Here is a 16020-nt window from a genome sequence, read left to right as displayed (position 1 = left end):
ATCAGATTTAACATGAAAAATACATTGCAACAAAACCTTCGAAATTCAGTGAAAAAACCATGGAAAAGAGTTAAGGTGATCAGATTCAACTCAACAAAACTCCTGAAATTCAGTAATCTTATTTCAAGCAAGTCCACCTTAACTATGCACTCCCTGTTGCGCAGTATATGACCACAATGATGACATCATTGATTACACCATCCATGACATCACGAGTGACATCAATAATTACATCAAATGTGACATTACTGATTAAATAAGTTTGAATATTTTTGTTGACCTCTTTTGATACATTATTTTATTAAAATTAATAATAGCAACATGACATGGAACAATACAAAAATACAGAAGTATGATCTGACTACATGTGGAGCATGCATTTGTAGGACTTATCAACTCATGCATTTTGAAATAAAAATATGTAATGTTATACAAATGGTCTGAATTTCATCTATTAGTAAACAATTACAATACTTCATTGCAGGGAAAGTACCTGAATCTGGTAAATCTATTTCAGGTATTTCAAAAATAATATAATAAGTATATGTAGTAGTAAATAAAAATAAGAATAGATAGAAGTAGAAACATGTTTAATAGTAAGTGTTCAGAAAATAGTCAACGTTCACATTTAAATGTATAATTCTCCTCACTGTAATGACATTACATGAACACATTTTTCTAAATGACAAGTTTTATAAAAATGTATCACATACAAAAGAAAGTATGTGCCTGTGTACATTGTGACAATATATAATGTAAGAATTCAAGTTTGGTTAATATGCAAATAAAATCAGTTACTTAATTATATACCACACATTACATTTAAAGAAACAAGGGCATACTACATTGGACTGTGTAAGTATGAAATATGTACATATATGTTATGTTAAAAACAGAGTTGTCATATTTCAAAATGTAATCAATCAAACCAGTGACAGCAATGATGCCATGTATGATGTCATCAGTGATGCCATCATTGTGGTCATAAACTGTGCAACAGGGGCACATAATTAAGGTGGACTTGCTCAAAATGTGATTGCTGAATTACACACACACGCACACACACTGAGAGTCCCCCCTCTTCCTCCCCCACTACCCTTCAAGTCTATGATCTTCATCCAAATCAGGGCTTTGGACCTTGGAGGAGCTATCCCAAGTTCTGGGATCCCCGGGTAAATCAGGTTTCTTCTGGCCAGCCCTCTGGGCATCCAGTGGGTGGGGGAGGACACTAAAAATCTTACCGTACATTTCTGCTGTATTTATCAGTTTTCCCTTTGAGCTTGATTGCTATGTTCGGTTGCCCTCTCCCTAACCTACTCTATGGGCTACTTATTCAGTACACTTTTACCCCCCACTCATTAAAATCCCTTAATTGTGCTTTACCACAGGTCCAGTATTATGAACTTTCAAATTTGACTTATTCCTTTTCTGATGCCAAAGGTCCCACCGCAAGGCAAGGCAATAATCATAGATACCATAGGTCCTACATAAAAAGGATGCAAAATGGGGGAAAAGCATGACCAGGTTGTAGCAAACTGCGAGCTATCCTCGCCTGTAACGCCTGGGACCTGTAACTTCCAGAATGTGCAGAACTGTTCACAGGGTTGAATTACAGCCTGCCTGCAATTTGGCAATTTATTTTAATATCAGAATTTGATAAGAGCTTAAACTTAGACCAAGGATTGCTGTAAAGCAATGTTCAGAATTAAATTAATAAAAAAGCAATACAAATTCTAAGCAAACAGTCATAATAAACAGCACTTCAGCAAATGTCTTGATGTCTGCCTAGGTTTTCTTGAGACCATTCAGCTGGAGACAGGGTATGTGGACCATTTCCTTCAGAGTGCTCTGTTGGGGCCTGTGAGGGTTTTGTTGGAAGGCGGGATCAAAGCAAAATCCATCATTTCATACAAACAGAATGGACTGAATGGAGGAGATTTTGTGGAGTGATGAAATACAGGCTTTAGCAGGAAGCTCCGGATAAGGTTGACGATATGTTGCCTGCCTTCTAGATGTGAACTGAAGTGAACTGCAGGAACCCCCATGGGTGTCTGGCTCCACTACATATTCTACTCACTGAGACCCTACTTCACCAACATAAAAACAGTGACCCAAATTGGAGACCTTTCTATCAGACGTTATGTCAATCCCCTCTTGTGACCCGAACGATCAGTGCTAGTCACCTGCTATACAACTTGAACAAGGAGAACTTTCATAAGCCACCATTTAATGAACCTTGAGTTGATGGACCTTGGGTAGACTTTGCTGCAACAAGAGAAGGCAGAGGAAGATGCAGATTTAAGAAGAATGGTTCGAAAACAATAAACCTTTCTTCGGGCTTGCACCTTCACAAAGCCAGCAGCCACCTAACCCAACTACCTTAAACCCTCCACTACCTATTCACATTTGCAGAACTGAAGGACCTAGGCATGAATACCAAAAGAAGCGCTGGTAATGAAGAACTTCCAGAACTAGAAAACGCAACATATCCATTGTATAGCACCCATCTATTTGACTATGCAAATACATTTTACTTGGCCAAATTGATTTATTCCGCGCACCACACAGATCATCTAGAATTATGCAAAATGCACTGGGACTTACTTCTAGAATCAATACATGTTACGTCACTCTTCTGAAAAATGCCATCTGGCCACCAGGGTGGAGCAGAATTACTTTCCAAGTCCTCTGTCTGATATTGCTATGGTGTCAGGAGTCGGTGATGTGACATGAGTCCCACCTATGCTCTCCACATGCCCTCGGAATCCAGATCCACCCAGCCCAGCAATGCAATTCTTCCTTATTTCCCATCTTTTTCGCCCAGACTCTGGAATGGCCCTCCCAACCTGATCCAGCCCCTTCACTAAAACACTCAAAATCCATCTATTCTGCTGTACACCAAGAGGGACCCACCTGCCCTATGTCACAGCAAGGTGTCATAGTAGCGTGCAGTCTACACGATTTACATTCTTACCTGTGTTCAGGTTCCTGCTGCAAACAAAGCTCCACAAAGTTGCGAAAAGACGAGGAGAACATTCTTGAGGCTGGAGTTTGCAGTCCGTCACTGGTCATTGTCCCGGTCATAGCAGAGGTCAGCACACTCTCACCGATACCAGAATCCACCCCAGAGCGGGAAATCTTCATCCTCGATTCCCCACAGGGGAAGTAATGTGTATCCAATAGGCAGCAGGCGGGGCCCCTCAGCTTCTGCAGTAGCATCTGAAAGACACACCACTGAGTAAGCGAGTGCAGCGAGAAAAGGGTTGGATTCTCTTAGTCCCTGTCAAATTGGGATCCTTAACTATTTAGACACGTTTCATGGGGAAAATAATGACAATCTATGAAATTTGTTTGCAACAATGTCAGACCTGTCAAGTCAGCAGAAAAAAAAACCTTTGTAGAAAAATTCACAACTGTCTTATGGCCTAAGCTAAGCTTAAGGTCAGGTCTCGACAAATCTAGAAAATGCAGTTAGAGTGGCCTAGCCCCAAAAGAAGTCCCTACATGATGATGGCCACTGGCTACTTCTGAGATGAGAATTTAAAAATGGTAAAGCACTCAACACTCTGCAAAACCACTAAAAAACCAACCACCCCCCCTCCTGACCCCACTGTGAAAGATCTTCCCAGAAAACACTGTTACAGCTACGAAACAGACATCTTCTTTGTGGTTGAGTGAGTTAGGGTTCTACTACTTTCTTAATGTCAAGCGAGTATTAATACTGCAGAAACCATCATATTTGATCACCACACATGTTTTTATAATATGTTTATCAACAATATATTGGTATGTGTGCCAATGTAGCATTGACACTAAATATCACAGCCAAACAATTTACACAAAACATAAAGGCCTGATGTTTAACGTCACCCACCGAACAACTTTTACAGCAGATGAATGGCAGCAGAAGTAGGAGCTGCGGTGATGTCCCATTTAAGGCAGCGAGCCATGCCATGGCGTGCTCCTAATAAATGGAGCCCCTACCCGGCATGTGCAGTGTCCGACTCATTTATTTGTGTGTAATGATGTGTGCCCATGGCTTTATGTCTGTCCGATCTGTGTGATCATAGATCCATATGCCAAGCCCGGGTGATCAGAGCAACTGTCCCACTGTGGTCCCACAGCAACATCCTGGGCAAGCTCTGTGTCCACAAGGTCACCCGCAACAATGGTAACGAAGGCTAACGAGCAGCTGAGGTGCTCTGAACGGTCACCCGGTGAGTCTGCGGTGCCCTGCAGCTGCCGGCCTCACACTTGACTCGGCGTTCCTTTGCACCGCAGTTTTCTGCTGCTACGGCTCCAGGCTGTGACAGTCCTCGTGACGGTGAGTGCTCCCCCAGGGATGTTCCCGGGCCGCAAGGTACAGTGGAATTCATTTTGCTCTGTGATCGGCGCTGAAGAGAAAAGGAGAGAGAGCGCTCTTCCCCGAGTGATCCCAGGCAGAGAAGGCAGTGAAGCGTATGTGCTCCGTGAGCGGAGCTTGGAAAAAAAAAAACGGTTTTTGCTGCTCTCCATTATCAGAGCGGAAATGAAGTATGTGTTCTCTGTGATCAGAGTTTGAAGGGAAAAAAAAGGGTGTTCCCTGTGTGCTCTGTGATTGGAGCTGTGTGGGAAATATAAGAGGAAAAGGTCATAGTGGCTGGTGGTGGTTGTGCACTTCTACACCTACTGAAAATTTGAGAATGGTCTATGCTCCATTATAGGAGCGTGAAAAAAGGGTTTCTGTGTGCTCCGTATACTCCGTGTACCAAGCTACATCAAATAAAGGTGCTTCTGGTGCGCTCCGTATACTCCGTGTACCAAGCTACATCAAATAAAGGTGCTTCTGGTGCGCTCCGTATACTCCGTGTACCAAGCTACATCAAATAAAGGTGCTTCTGGTGCGCTCCGTATACTCCGTGTACCAAGCTACATCAAATAAAGGTGCTTCTGGTGCGCTCCGTATACTCCGTGTACCAAGCTACATCAAATAAAGGTGCTTCTGGTGTGCTCCGTGATCGGAGCAGAAAATGAAAACATAAGTGAATGTATTTCCTGTGTGCTCTGTGCTAGGAACTAGAAAAAAAGGAGGAGGAAATGGTGCACGTTTGCGCTCAGTAGATGGAAAAGTGAACGTGAGTGCATGTCTGCATCCACTGGAAAGGAGGACATCTGCACAGACTGTGAGTGACATATGCCCACCATTGAAGTGCACATAGAGGAAAAGAAAGACAGAACCCCATTGCAGACACATGGGCCTACAAGGGAAATGAGGGGAAATATCTGGATAGGATATCCAGTGAGGGCTGGCTGAAGATCCACCAGCATCAGCACATAGCTGGTGTGCAAGGGCGGAGGGTTGCGGCTTCCTGTGGAGTGCTCATGCGCCCCGATTATTGACAGTGGTAACCCCTGAAAGAGAGACTGTACCAATCCAGGCTCCCGGATTAGCTGGTTTCTTCACAAGGCCCCTGACGGTGAGAGTGGATTGTGTGGCACGCCAGGCAAGCCAAGCAAGAGCCGGCAGGAACATTGCTGCACACCAGAACTGCGCCACCACAGGCCGCATTCTCCCCATGGGATACGCCCATGGCAAAGGGTCTCACCAGAGCACATCACACCGTCCCCATGGCTGATGATGAGGCTGGAGCACCGATGGCTGGCAGAGTGCCTCGCCAACAGAATTCACTAGCTCTGCTAGTTGAGTTCAACTTATCTGGCGCCCCATCCAGCCTTGGCCCCCAATGGAGCTCATGGGTTGAAAGACTCGAAATGCACTTTGAGGGTGCCGAGATCAATGAATGTGCTAAATGACCCACCATGCTGTACTCTGCAGGCCAAGCTGATTAAGACACTTCAGCCCAGAGACAAACCTACACTGCTACCGTCGAGGTGCTCAATGACTATTTCACTCTTAATGCAATCTCGAATTCGAACACATCCGGCTGGGGTCAGGGCGAGAGTCTGGATGCCTTTCACTGGAGATTGAAACGCATTGTATTGTCCTGTGCATTGGGAAATGAGGAGGAAGAAATAAGGCAACAGATAATCTTTGCGTGCAGCTCTGTCAAAACGAGGAGACAGGTCCTCACGCAGCCAGGGATAATGCTGGCTAGAATCCTGGCGGTGGGGTGATCACACGAGCTTTCAGACATGAGAACCTCTGCCAGGGACACACCACCAGAGGATGAGCAGGAGTTCAAATACCAGCCTAAGCAAAACACAGGCTTAGACAACAAAAGCACTCTAGTCCTGAGATAAACGGATGCCTCAGAGAACATCACACAGACTTTGAGAGTGAAGATGGGAAACCATCAGGGCATGTGTCTGACAACTGCAGCTCTCTAGGGTCAACCATCAATGGTGAGACATCCAGCGGAGAACTGGTCACCCTGTCCAGACCACTAATGAACATCACTAGCGGGGGGAAAAGAGGTATGGAGAAGTCCAGTCGAGAGGAGACTCTAACCCTCGAAACAGGCCCGCCCCAGGCCATCAATGCAGAAAACTATGTGGTGACCGCCTCAAGGGGACCTGCTGCCTTCATGGAGAGCCCCTCTTGGGTTACAAGCCATCAGGGCCGGGATGATGGTCAGGTCGAACATTCTGGGGTTGGAGTTCTGCTTGGAGCCTCAGTCAAGACTCCACTAGGTGAACTGAGAGACCTGTTTGACCCAGGAATAGAGGACCACTAGTTTAATTTCTAGGGTCCCAGGTATTTAGCGAGATGGGTGCAAGGACTTGAATGCTCCCACTGCTGTAATGTTGGTCAACATATTACATAAATGTGGTTGATGTTTGTCATTTTCTATTGGTCTTTATGAAAAAGGAGGGGTGTGTTGATCTCCCCTCTAAGGCTGCGAGCCATGACCAGGCCTGGCGTGCTCCTAATAAAAGGGGCACTTACCGGTACGTGCGGCAGTGCAAAGGCAGACTCCATGTATGAAGCATCTGTGTCCGGCTCATTTATTTGTCTGTAACGCCATGTGCCCACGGTCCTATGTCTGTCCTATGTTTGTCCTATGTCTGTCTGATCCATGTGATCATGGATCTGTATGCCAAGCCCAGGTGTTCCCGGCAAGTGTCCCGCTGTGTGCCCACCACAACATTCTGGCATGCTGCGTCCCCACGGCCCTGATCCGGTGGTCCGTGTGTCCACAAGGTCACCCACAAAACAAGCTGCAAAACGTCTGCTGAATATGATCAGCTGACGAAGTAATATTTGAAAGCTGTGTTGCTTGGCATTTGTAGCGTGCTTAATTGTCCTTACTATGGCCTTGTGGTGATGTCTGTTGTACTTTGCTGCACAGGTCTGTGTTTCCAGTGGCACGTCGCCCAGCATTGAATAACTAAGGGCAATGCATTCTACATGTTACTGCATAATCACCGTTAGGTCACAAACGCTACAGCCGTCAAGCAAAACTGTCCATTCCATAAACATGCATTTTACAGCAGCAGAGGTGGCCCGGTAATAGTATGCGTGGGGGTGTGATCAGTGTTTAGTAGTGCAGAGTGAGTGATGGGTCTCAATGATGCCTAACCTTGTGGAATAATTACAGTACATTGCACAGAATAGGTTCTGATTAGGTATCTTGATATACTTGGATGATAGAGCAGCCTCTGCCATCTTGCAAACACCTATAAACATGACAACTCAATGCAGGTAAAAGAGCCTGCATCAGGTTAGGAATATTGGGTTGTATATGTCTATTGATAGTTTTTTTTTTTTTTTTTTAACGAATTTCTTTTCGCAATTCTTTCATAGAAAGTGGGGGGACGGGAGCCCAAATCACCCAACTGCCCCTATATATCCCCCCAACAATATTGTATAACCTCACATTACCATCAACAAACAAAGATTTGATAAAAGAAAGATCAATCGACCTACATCGGAATGTTGGAGTGGCCAGCACAGCTTTCGCTTGCCACCCTTTGCTTGACAACTCTGGGTTTCTGGTAGGCCATTAGTCTGAGAGTAGCATTCACCACATTAATGGGTGCGATAGATCACACATGACATAACATGGCACTATGGTAGAATGCCAGCAGACCGTGCACTGCTACCGTATTATATGTGCTGGGTCATCCCAGACACTGCTATACCGGTGTGTGTGAATCTGTATCCGCTTAGACAACGTTGTGTTATGATCTGCCTGCCTCACACCGCCTGTATGCACAACATCACACCTGTATGCATGGGCTGGTCTACACACACAAGACTTGCATTCTTAACAACCATATTTTCAGACCCTAACATTTGTATGCACATTTTAAACTAGCATTTTACTTTGCACCCATGGATACACCTATCAATATGTGCACACGTTGTAGTCGCACTGGTCACATGTCAGTAATGTGCTAAGGTAATTTTTTCTTAAAGGTTAGAGGGAAGGAAATAATGTACATACAGGAGAGAAAACGTATAAAACAGTTCAACCTTTCCCCCAGCGCGTTTCTTGGTTGCCTCTGTGGTTTTGGCGCCCCCTATTTAAAGCTCGACAGCCAACGTGCATCACAGACATTAGCATATCCGAGAGTGTGAGAAGTGCTTTTAATAAATCGGGTAAAGCGATTGCAAGAATCAGACTAGTGCTTTACCAACATTTCATTTTTTAATGTAGGTCAACAGCAGGAAGAAAGTAAGCCCAAAGAACTTTATTTAGCCCAATTGCACTCTCCCACACCAGCAGCTAACCAGACCCAAAGCGCTGTAGTCTATCAGACCTTGGACTCTAACCTATGGATAATCCACTGCCCAAGATTCTCCACCAAACCCATAAAAAGCACATTGGCACCCAGGATCTGGGTACTTCTGACCAGTACCCATCACCACCACAGGTTTCGCATCTGCATGTCTCATTAATGAAACCCACGTGCAGCATTGGCCGTCAATAGTGGCAGAAGGGTGCTCTACAAGACCGCTTACATTACATCTGTATGATATGACAACATTATGAGCCAATGTCAGTGTCCCATCTTTCCTTGGTGGTCTTCCCTTGGCCAAGATGAGGCCTTTGAAGCAGTAGGGGCTGAAAACGCGACACACTTACTCTAGACTCCTGCAACATAACATCAACTAACACACGCAGCTCCAGACTGTAGTGCATTTCCTCTCCAGTCCGTCTGAGGAGCATCCGGCCAATTTGGGCTCAACGCACACATCAGGGACCAACAGTGGTCGAAGTGTATGAAAAGAAGTAGTGGAACTATGTTCCCTACTGGCCTGCACTGCTGACCACAAACCCCATCGCCACACCCCCTCCCACACACAATACAAACTCCAAAACACTTGCACCTGCTCTTTAGGGGAACGAACGTTCAGTGCAGTGCACTGAAAGAACAAGTTACTTCTTACCTTGTAACGTTCTTTCGATGGGATGTTCCTCCGACGTATTCCTTATCTTAGATATCTCCCTTCCAGCTTTGCTGGCCTCGGAAAATTTTTCTCTAGAGGGCGCTGCGCGTCGACGTCCTCCGAGTCGATGTCCCTCGACAGCCGCCGTATTGACGTCGTCATCCTGCCTATAAAGGCCGCGTGCAGAGTCTGTTGCTCAGTTCTGTTTTGTAGCCCACAGTTTTTCTGTCTGGACTAGACTAATCACCCTGAAGGAGCGTAAGCTGCAACAACAAGGGAAGTAGTACTGCGGGGATGGATGGGAGGGTCGGTAAGGAATGCGTCGGAGGAACATCCCATCGAAAGAACGTTACAAGGTAAGAAGTAACTTGTTCTTCGAAGGGATTGTGTCCTCCGACGTATTCCTTATCTTAGATAGGCTCCCATAGCAATATTCTGTTATTGGAGGTGGGAGTACTGACTTCATGCTTCCTTTTATTGATGAATAGAGTGCAATACTGCCCTTCCAAACCTAGTCTCTTGACTGGAGGAGGAATCCAAGTTGTAAAATCGTGTAAAGGTATGGACGGACGACCATGTGGCAGCCGCACATATGTCTTTAACCGGCACTCCTCTTTTGAGGGCCGATGAAGCTGCAATACCTCTGGTCGAATGAGCCCTAAGATTTTGAGGGGGCTCTTTTCCTGCCAGTTTATAACATTCCAAAATGGCTAGAATGATCCATCTGGAAATGGTCTGCTTAGTTATCGGCAGCCCCAGCTTGTGACCTGCGTAGCCTACAAACAGCTGGTCTGCCTGTCTTATCCTAGCCAGTCTACTGATGTACAAACTTAAAGCCCTTCTAGGGTCCAGCCTGTGTAACCTCTCTTCCTCTTTTCCCGGATGAGGAGGAGGATAGAAAGATGGCAGGGTAATCTTCTGAGTGATATGGAATTCAGAAACCACCTTTGGGAGGAAATTAGGCTTCACTAGCAGGACAACTTTGTCTTTGTGAAAGATTGTATGAGGGGGTTTACAAGAAAGAGCTTGTAACTCGCTCACCCTTCTAGCAGATGTAAGTGCTATTAATAAAACAGTTTTAAGGGTAAGAAATCTTAACGAACAAGAATGGAGTGGTTCTAAAGGTGTGCCCATCAGGAAAGTTAGGACTAAGTTTAAATCCCATAGGGGGACCTGGAATGGTCTTGGGGGATAAACGTTAGTTAACCCCTTTAGAAACTGTATTACCAAGGGTAACTTGAAATAGGATGGTTCTTCCGCAGTGCGCTTAAAGATGGATAGCGCTGCGAGATAGCCCTTAATGGTGCCAACTTGAAGGCCTGAATTCGCCAAATAGAGTAGGAAGGACAAAACCATTGGTGTACCACATGAAAAGGGGTCGATATTCTTTTCTCTACACCAGCTGCAAAATCTGTTCCAACGGCAGCGGTATAAAGACTTTGTTGCTGGCCTCCTTGCCGAAAGCAACACCTCCATAACATCATTAGGGAGGTCCCAATCCTTGTACCTCAGCCTTTCAGAAGCCAAGCGTGAAGGTTGAGGGTTTTGATGTCTGGATGGAGAACCTGACCTCCTTTCTGTGAGAGTAGATTCTCTCTGAGTGGAAGTCGAATTGGAGGGCAGATGGACAAGTCTAGAAGGTCCGGGTACCACGTTCTCCTGGCCCAATCCGGGGCAATTAGGATCATGGTTTTCCATAATCTTCTCAACCTCCTGATCATTTGAGGAATGACAGGGACCGGTGGGAAGGCGTACAGAAGCGGAAACTCCCAGTCCACTATGAACGCGTCTCCCAGAGCTCCTCTCGGGGGAAATTCCCTTGAACAGAACAGATCGAACAGAACAGATCGCACTTCCTGTTGACACTGGTGGCGAACAGATCCACCTGAGGGGTTCCCCAAAGGGCGAAGATCTCTTGAAGGACTTCCTGAGCTAGTTCCCACTCGTGGGAGACTGTGCTCTGCCTGCTCAGAGTGTCCGCTGTCAAGTTCTTCTCTCCGGCTAGGTGAACTGCCGATAGAGAGATCCCTTCTTGGATTGCCCAAAAACCAGAGCTGCATCGCCTCACTGCACAGGGGTAGTGATCCTACGCCTCCTCTTTTGTTGAGGTAATGCATGGCCACTGTGTTGTCCGTCATTATCAGGACATTCTTCCCTTGTACAGCTGGCAGGAACGCCTTCAGCGCAAGTCTGATGGCCCTCAGCTCTAACAGGTTGATATGTAGTCTGGACTCCGATGGAGACCAACGACCGCTGATGGTCAAGTCGTTGGCGTGGGCTCCCCACCCCGTGAGTGAGGCATCCATGACTACTGTTATCTCCGGCCAGGGTTGCCAAAACTGTTCTCCTTTCAGAATGTTCTCCTGACAGGCCCACCACTGAAGGTCTCGAGCCACCCTGTCGGGAACCTGAAGAAGATCTGTCATTCTTCCTGTGAATTGTGACCACTAAGTCCTCAGTGACCACTGGAGGGATCTCATTCTCAGGCGAGCCTCTGGCACTAGGAAAATGCAGGATGCCATGAGGCCTAGCAACCTCAAAAAGTCGAAGGCTGGGAGACGTTGGGCATTTTGGAACTTGGTAACCATCTGTAGAATATCTTGAGCCGGTCGTCCTCTACCTCTTCCGAATGCGGAGTAGAAGCGAAAGGACTTGCCCCTCGCAGAGGTTCCTGTGGGACGAAAAGGTGTCTGACGGATTGCAGCGCCTAGGGATTTTGCTGCTGCCTTTGATGTTTGCAGTTTTTCTAAACTGCAACAAGAATACCACAAAAACAGCTACCCGCCTACACACGTGCAAGGTGTGTCTAGTTGCACAACGTGCTACCTTTCATGTCGAACAATTATTTGCGACAGAAAACATAGAGAAATACATATTTTAATTCATGGATACAAAACACTTAGAAAAATTAAAAACAGGAGAGACAAAAATGCACATAACATTCCATAAGAGAACCTATACTGAAAGACAATTGTCTTGACCAGTTGGTTTTAACTGAACACATTCGTCAGATACTGGTGATGTAGTGAGGTTAGTAAACAAATAAGGTGACATCCTGTTATTAAATGAAACCTTGATGCAATTCACTATCCTTGACTTTGTTAATTTTTCTGTCCTTGACTTTGTCGACAACAAAGAGTGTGTTTCTGGGTCCTGGCAAAAGATGGTTAAACAGGCTCAGTAGCTAGTTATTTGATGCTATCAGGCATGCGTCGGACCCGTCTTCAGGACTTGATTTATATAGATCTCCCAAAATTGGGATTTCAAAAATAGTTCATTGGTAAATTTCCTAAAAACCAAACGAAAAAACCGTGTTGGTAACAAGATAAAAACAAAGTGTAGTGTCTCTATGTGTGTGCACTTGCAACTAATTCAACTAACCTTTTCGTGGTTTATTTGGCGTGTGTGGCCTTGATTTTAGAACAAATGCGGACAGAATTCACTGGTCCCAACTGTGATTTCTTTTCAAAGATTTTGAAACTGCAACAAACGAAAATGATTTTTATGAAAAGTTTGTTTTTTCTTTTGCGCTACATTCATTAGAAGGCAAAAGTTCAAAAATGACTGACAACAGAGCCACCTAAATGAGCCAAATCAAGTTCATGTTTAAAGCGGTACAGACTGCCTTTGAGTGTTTGTCATTTGTATTACATTCGTTAGAAAGCGGGAGTTCAAAACGAAAATGGAAGTGAAATAGCAGCGAAGCCTACTAAATGAGCCAAGTTAAGTTCGTACCTAAAGTGATACAAACTGCCTTCAAATCAATTATGTTGCACTATTGTTTTGAGCATTTTTTAATAAAATACTACATGTTTTTTTGAAAAGGGAGGAACATACCTCTTGAACCAAGCGAAGATATTCTACGATATAGCTTCATTTGCGGACACACATGTCCCGTATGTGATGTTTTTCGTATTGTAAATTGAAGTTTACCTAATTTGTTAAAGGAAATACGGAGATGTAACAGTCCATATATAGCTAACAGAATAGTGCTGTTTGCATATCACAAAAGCGCGATATGAGTGCTTACAATTGCTGCTTTTCAAGGAACTTACTTGATCACAAGCATTGTTGCTTCCACTCGAAACGAACGCGGGTAGTTACTGCCGGGTTCGCTTTCACTTACGTTAGGAAAAGGCTAGACTTGCTGTATTTATAAATTCATCTAATCACGACCGCCATCTTGGAAGGAACAATGGCGGACGTGGCCAGATTACTAAAGGGCTGAAAAAAGGTATGCTGCACAAGAATGGGCATCCTAATTGCAAACATTAAATAAAATTGTACTTTGGTAATATTCTATTTGATATTTCAAAGGAAATGTGAAAAAAAGTGGTCAATACATATTGTGACATTTCCACCCAATAATGTGCACTGAGGGCATTAAAAAGCTGTGTTGTAAACATGCATATGTGATGGCTCAGCATGCACTAATGAATGTTTTGCGTGTGCTTCATGAATGTCACTTGTGCAAAGGAGTTACTTATGTAAAAACAAACTCCATTCAATTCCGATGTTAAGGCCAGCCTGAACAGTGTTTAGATTGTAAATCCACTTCTGTTCAAGCTGCCTCAGTTTTCGGTCGCGGTCTCCCCCACGAGGGTGTGATGGAACTGTTTGAATAATATACCACTCAATATCCTCACAGGTGTGTTTTGCTTTTACAAAATGAGCAACTAAAGGTTTCTCCGGAACTGAATTTTTAACACATGACCTGTGCTCGCAGATTCTCTGCTTTACAGGTCTTTTTGTCTTCCCGATGTAAATTAATTTGCACGGGCAGATGATAGCATAGATTGCCCATGCTGTGTTGCAATTGGTGAAGGCTTTTAAGTGCCATTTTAGACCCTTTAAGTTGACAGTTTTCACGTTTTTTGTCAAACGACACACCGAACAGTTACCACATTTAAAGTGACCGCTCACTGGTGGCAGATGCCACAGTGTAGCTTGTTGTTGTACTGACGTAGTTTTTGGCACTTGATATGTATGTACCAATTTGTCTCGTAAATTGGGCATACGCTTGAACGCAAATCGGTTTTTGTTTATAGAGAAGTCTTCAGTTTGAATTAAAGACCAGTTTTTTAGGATGCAGCGACGAAGGTCGTTGCTAATTGGGGAAAACGTGGAGACACATGTTATTTTGCCTTCTTGTACTCTATGGCGTTTCTCCAGACATTGGTCTCTGTTTGTGTTCTTTGCTCTTTTAAGTGATCGGCGGATCACGTGAGATGGATATCCTCGTTCTTTTAGTTTTTGCGACAGGTGACTACTATGCAGGTCAAAGTCTTCCTTAGTGGAGCAATTACGCCTGATGCGTAAGAATTGACCAAAGGGAAGATTTTCCCGCAGTGATTGCGGATGAAAACTTTTGTATGACAACAGTGTGTTTTTATCTGTTGGCTTTTTGTATAGAGTGGTTTTTAATAAGCCTTGAGATGTTTTATAAATTTCTAAATCTAGAAAGGCTATTTTCTGATGATTGAAACTCATAGTGAAATTTATGCATGGGCTTTGTGCGTTAATCCACTCAAGAAAATCTGTCAAAGTTGTTTCACTTCCATGCCATAAAAGGAACACATCGGGCCTCATTACACGGAAGGCGGTGATCCAGGGTGCTATTAGCACCCTGGACCATGCCGGTAAATTACCGGCACCGCCTTGGCGGAAAGGGGATTTACCGCCCCATTCCAAGGTTGGTGGGGCGGTAAATCCCCCTTCCGCCATTGCACTTCCCCATTCCCATTTCTGCCCCATAGGGCTCTATGGGAATGGGGAAGGCGCTAATTACGGCACCGCAATTTTGCGGTGCCGTAATTAGCTCCGAGGTCCCTTAGCGGGTTGGTTTTTAACGCCTGCAAAAAGCAGGCGTTAAAGCACCAACCCGCTAAGGGACCTCGTAGTAAGGCGGTAATGGTTAACGGTCATCGTTACCATTAACGGTGGCCGTTAACCATTACCGCCTTCCGTGTAATGAGGCCCATCATCTATATACCGATGCCAAGCTTTGATGTTTAACTGGAAAGGGTTGTTTTCATGATACACAGAATTTAATTCTAAGTTGTCCATAAATAAGTTCGCTAAATCAGGAGCAAAGGTAGCACCCATGCTTGTTCCGTGTAGTTGTTGGTAAAATTTATCTTCCACCATAAAGAAGTTATTGACCAGCGCTATTCGAATGCATTCGCAAATGAACTCAGACGGGACTGAAAGGTCTTCTCTGGTTTCGAGATACGAAAAAATGACTTGAATGCATTGTAATTGTGGGATACTGGTGTAGAGGGACTCTACATCTAGAGTGACCAGAATATCGTTAGTGTCCGTGGCAAGTTCATCAATGATCTTAATCATGTTCGTGGTGTCCTGAACATACGACCTCATTTTTAGTACAAAGGGTCTAAGAAATGAATCTGTGTAAATTGATAATGGTTCAAGTAATGAACCAATGGCGGCTACTATGGGGCGCCCTGGTGGTTGACTGGCATCTTTATGAATTTTAGGCAAACAATATAGAGCTGGAGTGGTGGGTTGACTTCTAGTGAGAAAAGCTTTTTCTTCCTCATCTATCCATCCCTCGTGTAGTGCATGAGACAGCAGGCTGCTGATTTCATCCCGTATGATGTTAGTGGGGTTGCCTGGCAGCTGTTTATAGAATTTTTTGTTTGTCAATTGTTTATGAACTTCATTAT

At 44.7% G+C, this 16020-nt stretch overlaps 1 protein-coding gene across 3 annotated transcripts in view; it reads right to left on the bottom strand.

Annotated features, from left to right (window-relative positions):
- Positions 1-16020, bottom strand: part of STRADB (STE20 related adaptor beta) — a 189205-nt gene that overhangs the window by 21049 nt on the left and 152136 nt on the right. For all 3 annotated transcript variants that reach the window (XM_069615476.1, XM_069615475.1, XM_069615477.1), the window contains exon 10: positions 2975-3219. In XM_069615476.1, the coding sequence (XP_069471577.1) occupies positions 2975-3219 (245 nt within the window). The remainder of the gene's footprint in view (positions 1-2974; positions 3220-16020) is intronic.

The sequence above is a fragment of the Ambystoma mexicanum genome, chromosome 9 (genome assembly GCF_040938575.1).
Source record: "Ambystoma mexicanum isolate Mex_15411 chromosome 9, UKY_AmexF1_1, whole genome shotgun sequence".
In the NCBI taxonomy this organism is placed as follows: domain Eukaryota; kingdom Metazoa; phylum Chordata; class Amphibia; order Caudata; family Ambystomatidae; genus Ambystoma; species Ambystoma mexicanum.
The sequence above is the reverse complement of the archived record's forward strand: the minus strand, read 5'-3'. Positions and strand labels throughout refer to the sequence as shown.